At 29.7% G+C, this 12,539-nt stretch overlaps 1 protein-coding gene across 1 annotated transcript; it reads right to left on the bottom strand.

Moving 5' to 3' along the window:
• Positions 1-352: 352 nt before the first annotated feature.
• On the bottom strand, positions 353-2,649 carry LOC113362987 (zinc finger protein 525-like). The gene is made up of 2 exons (XM_026605479.1): positions 2,059-2,649; positions 353-730 (listed from the first exon to the last, which is right to left on the bottom strand). Exons 1-2 carry the CDS (start codon positions 2,647-2,649, stop codon positions 353-355), a joined length of 969 nt encoding a protein of 322 aa, XP_026461264.1.
• Between the last annotated feature and the right edge of the window lie 9,890 nt (positions 2,650-12,539).

Raw genomic sequence — 12,539 nt, 5'->3', positions numbered from 1 at the left:
TTTTTTCAGGACAGTTAAGGTCAATACTATCTACTCGTTTCGGCTTGACACCAAGGTCTGTAAAATGCATCTAGAAATCTCAAATTTACCTAGATCACCAGGAATAAGTTTTGTTTTAAGATTTAACGAGCATCAGACAAAAATTTAAATTTGTTTAAATAATATTTATATAATATTTATAAAATTTGTTCATAGAATCCATATTTTATGGATTTTACTACTACAAGTAATAATAAAATACATTATATATTATAATAGATAATTATCATATTTATAGATAATTGTCTATATCTATAGATAGTTGTTATATAAAATTTAATGTAATCACAGTCTTATCATTATTTATTACTCATCAACTCACTAAAAAATGCTGACCACCCTCCACATCCTTCGCAACCTTTTTACTCTTCTTCGGAGCCCCTTTACTTTCTTTCTTTTTACTATGTTGTAATAAATGTCTCTGTTTATTAATGGCTTGTACAAAAGTCTTATCGCATAGCTCACATTTGTAAGGCCTTTCACCTGTATGCAGCCTCGTATGTTTTTGAAGTACATGCTTCGTTTTGAACTTCTTTTCGCAATACTCACATGAAAAACGTTTTAAAAGTTCTTTGTCGTCTTGTTGTTTGTGAGTTTCAAAATGTATTTTCAAACTTGTCGATTGGGTGAATGATTTTTCACAGAGAATGCATTTGAATGGGCGCTCTCCGGTGTGGCTCCTCATATGAACCTAAAAAAGGAAAAAGGTAAAAGTAGTGGATATCCACCCATTTGTAATAATTATGAATAATATTATAAATGTAACGGTCAGAATACAAACAACGCAGTTTAGAATTACTCATGCTACAACTTGGTATGCTTGCAGTAACCTTGCAAGCATTGATAAAATTCCTTTTTAACTACCCCTTAACAACTAGGTAAAGGGTAGAATTGCACTATGCAGTGACATTGAACAAGGATTGCAATCACATTGAAGAAAGCACATAAATACCAAGCGATGACACAATATGAGTTCATTCATCATTTAGTTTTCATAAAGTACAGATCAATATTATCTCAGTAGTATTTAAGTTAATGCCCAAAAAACATTTATAAGTGGCATGCGTTACAGTGGGTAAGCCATCACTTTGATTTGTGTTAGGTGTTCATTTCATTTATATACACACACTTTTACACTCATAATCAGTTTGTAATTTTTTATACTAGAAATTTTATACTAATTTTTCTAGAAATAATTTTTATGGCTAAACCTTTACCGAGCTAGCTAGTATATATATTCTTATATATAAAATTCTTCTGTAATGATGTATGTAAATATACTCCTCCTAAACGATTATTCAGATTTTGATAAATCTTTCTGAAATTCAGGATGTATGTGATTATAAAAATATAGTAATATTGTAGAAATAAATGGAAAAAATTACAAAAAAACCACATGTAATTTTTTTGGCTTTGAAAATATTTGTGACATTGTTTGGCATTGAAAACAAATGAAAACTGCCAAAAATTTTAATTTACCTATGAGGCTAGACAATATTAGAATATGTATGATAAATTCATGATTATTAATAAGAAAAATTAAATGTCTACATTATTATTGCCAAAAAGCAGCTGAGATGCGCCAGAAATTAAAATAATAAATGATACAGTATATGTACGGCAGATTGAATGATACACATAGGAACAGTGTCTGTCGAGTCATCTAGTATACACATATATATTTCTAGATAATTCTTAGGATATAAAATAACTGATTGTAACTGTGAAAGTATGTGTTATATGAATAAAAGGGGCACGTACTACAAATTATATGGATGGTTTATCCACTGCAAAACATGCCACATATAAATGTTCCCCGGTGCATATTAATAAGTATATATATAAGGTATGTATTTTATTTATATATATGTTTATGTATTAAAGTACATGGTATATAAATAAAAGGGGCACCTAATACAAATTGTATGAAAGGTTTCCCCACTGCAAAGCATGCCACATATGAATGTTTCTAGGGCCTATTAATAAGTATATATATATGGTATGTATTTTATTGCTTACCGTTAAATAGCTGGACGTCGAAAAACATCTATCACAACTACTGCATTTATAAGGCTTCTCCCCTGTATGAGTCCGAGTATGCACCAACAACGTATTCGGCAAAGCAAACCTCTTATGACACACCTCACACTCAAAAGGATTTTCACCTTTATGCGAAATCATATGCTTTGCAAACTCCAATTCACTTTTTAATGTCGTGGAACAATATTGACACTGGTGAACTTCTTTCTCTTTATGAACCCTCATATGCATAGCGAGACTTCTTTTCCCTGAAAAGTCTTTTTTGCAAACATCGCAATGAAAGGCTTTGTCTGTTACATGATGTTTGTTCATGTGTCGGGATAGATAAGCTAGGAAAGCGAACTTTTGGTTGCACATGGGGCATTCAAAATTTTTATCGGAGGGGTCTTCTAGTTGGTCTGGGTCTAGGTCTTTGCAGTCGGCGATGTGATTTTCATAAGAATTGAGAGAGGATGTGCTGAAGTCGCATTTTTCACAAGAATATTCTTCGACATCGTAATGTTCGTCTGTGACATCATCTAAGGATAAAGGATCTACTTCTGATGATTGATCACTAAGGGATTCTGACATTTTCTATGTAGAATGTAACCTAGAATAAAACTTATGGCGATTTTGTAAACCAAAATGCAGTTTAATATTCCTAATTCAATTTGCCTAGTAACAAAAGAATACCATTATAATATTTAAGTAATAACGTGATTTATTGATGATTTAAAAATTAATTTTAATTATGACTTTGACAGTTCTATGTTGATCAACAATGGCGGACTTAGTATTTTGAAATTTGCACTAAATGAATGCAATTTAATTAAATAATAAGACAGTAATTGTATAAATCAATCATCAATATTTTGTTAATTAATCTTTAGAAATACTTTGTTTGTTTGTTTTGATTAATTGAAAAAAAAATACTGTTGACGTTGACTGTTTATATTTTATCTAAGAACTGTCAAATATGGCGGACTTGAAATTGCGCGAAAATTTGAATTTAAATTTTGCATATTTATAATGTTCACAAAAATTATGTTAAAGATAAATAAATATGTAAATGTAATTTAACACAATAATAATGTAACAATTATATGAATTATTTTTTTATTATTTTTAGTTAATTAAAATATTAAAACAATTTATTTTTGCTTGGTTCAAAGCTGTCAAATATGAAGATGCGCGCAAAAATTTGAATCTAAATTTCATAGATTTATTTAAATGTTTAATTTCACATTTATTTTGTTATTATCATATAAACCAATTAATCACAATTAATCTTCAAAAACAACTTATTAATTATATATAATATTATTATACTATATTAATTATTATTATATTATTATCAAACTGTCAAACATGGCGGACTTGCACACGAAAATTAGGAGGCATTAAATCAAGCTAAGACTTTGACACTTGCGCACAATTCAGCCAGCATGAAGTTGCCGGCGAAGACAGATATCAAGCTGTCAAGCATTTCAGATGTCAAGAGCGCGTCGACCATTTTGTTCATTTTTATAACAGCGTTACGTCGGTGCATTGTTTTTTTTATCAAATAAGCTTGTTTCATATTTGATATTAATATTTTTTAGCTTTACGTTATGATTCATTTTTTTTGTTATGTTCGTTCAAGTTTATTCGCTTTGGCTTTTTGATTACGCGCCTATTTAGTTCTTATTTTTATTTTTACATTTTAGGGTTATGTTTTAGGATTCTTTTCATTCAAAGATCATTTTAGTCTAGCTTTTTGATTACGCGCCTATTTAGTTCTTATTTTAATTTTTACATTTTAGGGTTATGTTTTAGGATTCTTTTCATTCAAAGATCATTTTAGTCTAGATTTTATACAATGTTTTAGTTATAATTTTGTTTTAAAAAATAATTTAGGCTTACGTTTTACGCATAGGGTTATATTTTATTCATTATTTTTGTTAGGTTTAGTTTGGTTACGATCTTAACCTTAATTCAGTGGAAGCTAACTAAAACTCAACAAACAACAAATAGAAGGTTCAGTAAATGAAATAAAATTGAAACACTTTTGATGTTATAATACTATATCAAAATACTTCATACTGTCTTGGAATGGACAGATATATTTCGTTTTTTCTGCTATATTTGCTATGATGGAACAATATATATTGTATTTTAACGTAATATATTGTCTAAGGTAAATGCTATCATCTTGCTATTAGACAATATAATAATCATAATAATAATAATACTTGTTTGTCTGTGATAATAATGATCTTGACAGGTTTTACCTGTCAAAGTTATGAATCCAATACATTTCAACTTGACAGCTAACTTCTATTTCGTCGCCAACTTCATGCTGGCTGAAATGTGCAAATGTCAAAATTCTTAGCCTGATTTAAGGTGGTGTCACGAAAATTATATATTCTTATAATGTTCAAATATTTTGTTAAATATAAATAAATATATAAATGTGATTGAATACAATAATAATGCAATAATTATATAAATCAATTTTTTATAAAACTAATATTTTTTTAGTATAGAATATTAACTTAAATATGAAGTTGCGCTCGAAAATTTGAATTTAAACTTCATATATTAATTTAAATGTTTAATTTCACACTTATTTTGTTATTATCACGGTGATATACAAAAATTATTATCAAGCTTATAATTTTTAATATTTTCCTTACGGCTTCATAATTGGTGGAAAAATACTTTTCTGTTTTGTAGGAAGATAATGTCCTAATAATCGCTTAAGCTCAGCATTTTGTTTCTTCAATTGTGATACTTCAGAGTCCAAAATTGAACGATCTGTGACAAAAAAGTTGATAAATTTTCAATTTTTTTGTGTATGTATATATGTATGTATGTGTATATATATATATATATATATATATATATATATTATATATAAATATACAAGTTATAAATTAGCATACTATATTATAAAACTGTATAAAGCCGATTGGTGTATAAATAAATAAATAAATAAATAAAATAAAAATAAATTTGAAAAATTTCCCATATTTAATTAGTCCTCAGGGACTAACATAACTGATCAGTTACCTTTTAGTATAGCATGATATTTCTTCAACCCGATAAGCAAAGAATCCCATAACTTCTCCTTCTGAGGTCCAAAAACCTCACGAAAACGTTTCCAGTACATAGTAACATCCTCCTCTGACATCAACCTCGACATGGTAACTCTATCTCTAGCCAATCTCTCACTCATTGTAACAATATCTCTAAAAAATTAGATAAAAGTTAAGCGCCTTCAATATATAATTAAAAGATCTACCCACCACTACCCACTTACCCAACTTTGCTATTGAAATACTTAGTAGCAAAATCTCTCAAAGCTCTCACAGCATAAATAGATTCAACCTCGAGAGGATGAGCAGGATTTGTGCATCTATACATGTGCATTTTGCTGATACCATCAGAGTCTTCAGAATATTTAGAGGAGTCGCAAACAGATACTGCAGGTGTTAAAATTGTAGCATGGGCTTTCTGGACTTCTCCAGTGAATGTTCCAACTTTTTCTACTATTTCACAAACCTGGAGGAAAAATGAAATATAAAAAACATAATAGCTGTATATAATTTTATTATTATTATTATGTTTACCCACCTCGTGTTGATAATTTTGATCATCTTCTGTTGATTCACTGCTGGTGCTTTCCAATTCCAAACTCAAGTAATCATGACTTAAAGTTGGTGTACGTTTTAGGTCTACACTCTCATCAGGCACTGACTCTTCTAATTGTGATTGTTCTAAATAAAAAAAAAGTGTATGTAAAAAATGGACATTGGTTGCAGAATTCAAAGATTTGAAAAAAGCCTTGGAGTACCCCAAAGAACAGTTCGACGGCCTCTATTATATATAAACAATTCATTATAAATATAATACAAGTAATCTTATCACAATGAGAGGTAAGAATAAAAATGGTGTAAGTAGCAAAAAAAATTACAAATGTGGAGTTCCCCAAAAAACAGTTCGAGGGTCTCTATTATACATAAACAATTTATTATAAATATAATGCAAGTATTCTTACCACAATGAGAGAAAAAAATAAAAATGGTTTAATAGCAAAAAAATTTCAAACTTGGAGTACCCCAAGGAACAGTTCGAGGGCCTCTATTATATTTATATATAATTTGTTATTAAATTAACAACTATATTAAAATCAAAGAGTTTTCTTAGACATTATCGAGATATTTCATTTTTAATGAAAAAAGTACCTTCAAGTCTAAAAACCTATTTTAAAGCACTTTTTTTAAAGTGTCAAGTGAGTAAAGTTTTAAAAATAAATTGATGTATTTGTTTAAGAATGGTGTAATATAAATATGCGTACTTTAATTGGTCTACTATGATGGCAAATACTTAAATTGATAAGTTTTCTTTAAAAATTTTAAGATATTTACGTTTTTATAAAAAAAAGTACCTCGAAGTCTAAGAAAGTATTTTGATGTGATACAATCAATAAGTACAATATTAAATATTTATAATAATTTGTTTGTTTCAAAATATTATAATATTTGTATATGTTATACTCATGTCTACTATGATAAAAATACTAAAACTGACAAGTTTTTTTATAAAATTTTTAAGATAATTGTATTCTTTTATGATAAAAGTGCTTTAAGCCAGGAATTCTCTTAACATATTTGCTGACAAGCTTTTATCGTAAGGTGAGCGTGTACAAATAAATTATTATTATTTATTTATTTTATTTATGGTATTGGAATGTAAACAATAAACATACATGTATTGTATCCAATTAGGATAATTCCATTTTCCATTTAATTCGTTTAAACGTAAATGCTTCGATTTTGTTTATTACGTAGCAGACGAAACATGGTATCGTAAATTTAACATACAAAATGAAGGACACGAAACGGCTGTTGAACAAAAATGTCAAAATGTCCACAAGTTAACTCTTATATAAATTACTCCTTCGGGAATTAAAAAAGTAAAAATAAACTTTACTCAAATTCTATTTTACATCTTGGAATAAATGCATCTGCATGAACTTACTTGGTACATTATTTAAATCTTGAGTTTGCACCTCCTTTTCCTTTTCCTGCTCCTCAGTCGCTTTTTGTTCCACCATTTGTGAACAAATTGGACAGTGGACATATGGCATAAAAAACTCTCGAAGTGATAGAATGTCTTCTTCGCTGTTTATACTCAAAGCCTAAAAATGTAAGAAACATTACATCCTATTAATTTATACTCTTCTAAATAGGTAATATAATTATAATTTATATATATATATATATATATATATATATACATATATTAAATTATAAATAGCCATATAATTATAATTTATATTTACATTAAAAACATTGTCCAAAGCAATGAGTGTTGTATCCTGTTTAGCATACGGTTTCAAAATGTCCACTAATCTTTTCTCGATTAAAAATCCTGTATTATCTGCAATTTTTTGTAGTATGTGCCTCAGAAGTCTCACCATTTGTACTTGCTCGGCTGCAGAGTCTTTGATACCTAAGGAAATAGAAAATATATAGAAATAATTAAAGATTTACAAGTTTAAATAAAAATACTGACTGCAAATAATGGTAAATAAAAAAGTTTGTCAAGTCAAAAATGTAATATTAGAAAAGATAAATTAAATTCATACTTATTCCAATTCTGCTGATTAATATTTAAGAATAATCTTTGTAATGTATGTTGTTTGGTTTTCACAATATATTTACTGGAAATAAAGAAAATATTGATATTTTTATAAGTTTATATAAGGTGATGCTGAATGAGATATTTCACTCGATGATGCATCTAAAACAGCTCAACAATCAATCATGAATCATTTTTATTACTGTAATTTCTTTACTTTTGATCAAGTACAGCTATTTTAAGGACAATCTTTCTGGCTGTAAATAAATGATTATTAAAACACTAATTTTTAAGAGTAACAAATCTTTATTTAATTTTCAGTATACACTTAGAATTTGATATAATACATACATAAGTTTCTGGTATAAATTGGTGCATTTTTCTTAAAATTAAAATCACTGCCATGTTTCAAATCACTTTTTAGTACATATATTTAATATTAAATGCTTATTCAAATAAATCCTATTCATAAATATCTTACTGAAGTAAAAATAATACTGATATACTTATAAGCTTATAAATTGTTATGCTGAATGGGATGTTTTACTCCACCATGCATCTAATACAGCTCAACAATCAATCACAAAAAATGTGAGTTATTATTATTATGACAGCTGGATGAAAGTAACAAAATACTGATATACTTATAAGCTTATAAATTGTGATGCTGGATGGGATATTTTACTCGATGATGCAGATATTATATTTATGTGAATGCTTTGGGGAATTGATGATTTTGTGTATCTTTAGTTTTGTAGTCTTACTACAAAGTACGTATTTATAAGGATGTTCTTTGGAGGAACAAAGAGATGTTCTATAAAGTCACATCTCTATGTGATTAAGCATATGCATATGAAGTGAAAGGAAAAACTTTCTCACATATCGAGCATGGGTAGTTCACATGAAACATGATGAGATGTCTCTCTTAAATCAATCATATTTTCAAATTCCTGATTGCAGTAACCTCACTCATACTTTTCATCCTCATGTGTTCTTAATTGATCAGAAATGAACATGAGTAGTCAAATGTCTTTTTAATATTTCTGGTTATGATTATGAGCTTTTGCAGATATTACTTTTAGGGAATTAGATGATTTTAGTTGACTTGCTGTCTTGAACGTCTTACTACAAAGTACAGATATGGAGGGAGAAAGAGATGTTCTGTAAGATCACATCTCTATATGATTTAGCTTATGGATTTTAAATGTTTGAGAACTGATAAATACCTTGTCACATATCGAGCATGGGTAGTTTTCATGAATCATGATGAGATGTCTTCTTAAAGATTAAGATTAGAAGTGAACACAAGTAGTCCAATGTCTTTTTAATATTTCTGGTTATGATTATGAGCTATTGCAGATATTACCTGTTGGGGATTGGATGATTTTGTGTATCTTTAGTTTTGTAGTCTTACTACAAAGTATGTATTTATAAAGATATTCTCTGGAGGAACAAAGAGATGTGCTGTAAAGTCACATCTCTCTATGCTTAAGCATATGCATATGAAGTGCATCATAACTGATAAAAAGATCCTCACATATCGAACATGGGAGGTTGTCATGAATCATGATGAGATGTCTTCTTGAATCTTTCATATTTTCAAGGTCCTGATCCCAGTAACCACACTCATATGATTCATCCTAATGTGTTGTTAATTGATCAGAAGTGAACATGAGTATTCAAATGTCTTTTTAATATTTCTGGTTATGATTATGAGCTATTGCAGGTATTACCTTTTGGGGATTGGATGATTTTGTGTATTTTATTTGACTTGCTGTCTTGAATGTCTTACTACAAAGTACAGATATGGAGGGAGAAAGAGATGTTCTATAAGATCACATCTCTATATGATTAAGCTTATGGATTTTAAATGTTTGAGAACTGATAAATACCTTGTCACATATCGAGCATGGGTAGTTTTCATGAATCATGATGAGATGTCTTCTTAAAGATTAAGATTAGAAGTGAACACAAGTAGTCCAATGTCTTTTTAATATTTCTGGTTATGATTATGAGCTATTGCAGATATTACCTGTTGGGGATTGGATGATTTTGTGTATCTTTAGTTTTGTAGTCTTACTACAAAGTATGTATTTATAAAGATATTCTCTGGAGGAACAAAGAGATGTGCTGTAAAGTCACATCTCTCTATGCTTAAGCATATGCATATGAAGTGCATCATAACTGATAAAAAGATCCTCACATATCGAACATGGGAGGTTGTCATGAATCATGATGAGATGTCTTCTTGAATCTTTCATATTTTCAAGGTCCTGATCCCAGTAACCACACTCATATGATTCATCCTAATGTGTTGTTAATTGATCAGAAGTGAACATGAGTATTCAAATGTCTTTTTAATATTTCTGGTTATGATTATGAGCTATTGCAGGTATTACCTTTTGGGGATTGGATGATTTTGTGTATTTTATTTGACTTGCTGTCTTGAATGTCTTACTACAAAGTACAGATATGGAGGGAGAAAGAGATGTTCTATAAGATCACATCTCTATATGATTAAGCTTATGGATTTTAAATGTTTGAGAACTGATAAATACCTTGTCACATATCGAGCATGGGTAGTTTTCATGAAACATGATGAGATTTTCAAATTCTTGCTCGCAGTAACCACACTCATATGATTCATGTGCTGTTAATTGATCAGAAATGAACATGAGTAGTCGAATGTCTTTTTAATATTTCTGGTTATGATTATGAGCTATTGCAGATATTACTTGTTGGGGATTGAATAATTTTGTGTATCCTTAGTTTTGTAGTCTTACTACAAAGTATGTATTTATAAAGATATTCTCTGGAGGAACAAAGAGATGTGCTGTAAAGTCACATCTCTCTATGCTTAAGCATATGCATATGAAGTGCATCATAACTGATAAAAAGATCCTCACATATCGAGCATGGGAGGTTGTCATGCATCATGATGAGATGTGTTCTTAAATCTTTCATATTTTCAAGTTCCCGGCCGCAGTAATCACACTCATATGATTCGTCCGCATGCGTCTCTAAATGTGTTGTTAATTCAGTAGAAGTATCAAAAGTCTCGTTGCAGTTTTTACATGTAAAGTTCATTTCATCAGGTTCTTCTCGCTGAAATGTCTCTAAGGCTTCTTCACTTTCCAAAAGCAATTGCAACATAGCTTCATCAGCGTTTGTATAAAATTCTATTTTGGCATTTTGTCTACCTGTTAATTGTTCAATAAATTGCCTATTATTATTATATAAATTATCTGATTCTGCTTCACTTGCAATTTTATGCCACAGGGCACCATTATTTCCTCGATTCATTTCAAAAACAAGTTTGTATATTATCACTAATGAATAACTACAGAAAATATTGACGAATAATGTAATTTTTAAAATATTTATATATAATATATGCAAATATGAATTTATTTCTCATGCGGACTTCAAACTGTCATGATTTGCAATTTTCATGAGCTGTCATGTCAATAATGGCGGACAAAGTAAAGGTGACTCCACACCTAACGAACGTACATGGCGTTTGATATGCGCGTGGTTCGCTTTTGTTTGAAATTTTCAATCTGCGCACATTAAGGTGCGTCCACACCTAACGAACGAACACGAACAAACATGTAGAACAAGAAAATACAAAGAAGAACGAACGCGAATAATTCAAAACAAACGTCTCAAAGCTGTGAAGGCTTGGATATTTTTGTTCGAGGATGTACCGTGAAACATCAGATTTATTATTTAAAATGGCGGAAAAGAGAAAATTATTTAAAGTCATCAAACTTACAAAATTTGTCAATAACAGCAATATCTTAAGGTGCGCCACACCTAACGAACAAACACGAACAAACATGTCGAACAAAAAAAATACAAAGAAGAACAAACAAGAACACGGACGAACGCGAATAATTTCAAACAAACGTCTCAAAGCTGTGAGGGCTTGAATATTTTTGTTCGAGGATGTACCGTGAAACGTCAGATTTATTATTTAAAATGGCGGAAAAGAGCAAAATTATTTAAAGTCATCGAATTTACAAAATTTGTCAATAACAGCAATATCTTATAATAAACACAACATAAACTAATGCAGGACTGCACATTTTAACATCAAAAAATAAAAATATTTGTCTACATTCGTGGTAGCGTCCACACTGCACATACGAGTTCAAACATGAACGAACAATTCCCTTTGATGTACCGACAAGTTGCGGAACATTGCTCGCCATGTTTGTTTATGTTCGTTCGTGATCGTTGTGGCGCCATACTATGCTGTTGCCGTTCGTTCTGGTACATTCAATTATGTTCGTTCGTTAGGTGTGGAGCACCTTTATTCATCATGTTCGTTAGGTGTGGCGCACCTTAACAGTACTGGACAAGGGCTAGTAAACCTTTTAAATAACGGTAATGTAATAACTAGTCGTGTATGGCATCGTACCTTAAGGCAAATTGCTGGAACTTCCCGTAGCAAAAATCATTTTTTTAAAAAATGATTAAATATGTTTTAAACTTTTTAAAAAATTTGATTTTTGAAAAATTTTAAATTTTTGACAAAAATTGACTTTTTTGAAAAAAAATGTTTTTCATTTAGTTCAAAATATTTTGCAAATTTTGAACTTTTTAACTTCCCGTAGGGTAAGTAATTGTAATGGGCCGAAAATCGGAATTGAAAATTTTTACATTTCTCGACGTTTTGAAGGTTTCTGAACGTTTTGGCATACTTCAGAAAAAATGGATGTGTGTGTGTGTGTGTGTGTATGTATGTATGGATACAAATTTCCAGTCACGTTTTAGGGGCGCACAGGTCAACCGATTTGAATTTTTCAAAAAACATTCGATTCCTATTGATAGGGAAAAGAGCTGATTAGTTT

The sequence above is a fragment of the Ctenocephalides felis genome, unplaced genomic scaffold (assembly GCF_003426905.1).
Source record: "Ctenocephalides felis isolate EL2017-DRISC unplaced genomic scaffold, ASM342690v1 CF-g0.4_SCAFFOLD_00845, whole genome shotgun sequence".
NCBI lineage: Eukaryota > Metazoa > Arthropoda > Insecta > Siphonaptera > Pulicidae > Ctenocephalides > Ctenocephalides felis.
Note: the sequence above shows the minus strand (reverse complement) of the source record. Positions and strands in the feature narration are given on the sequence as shown.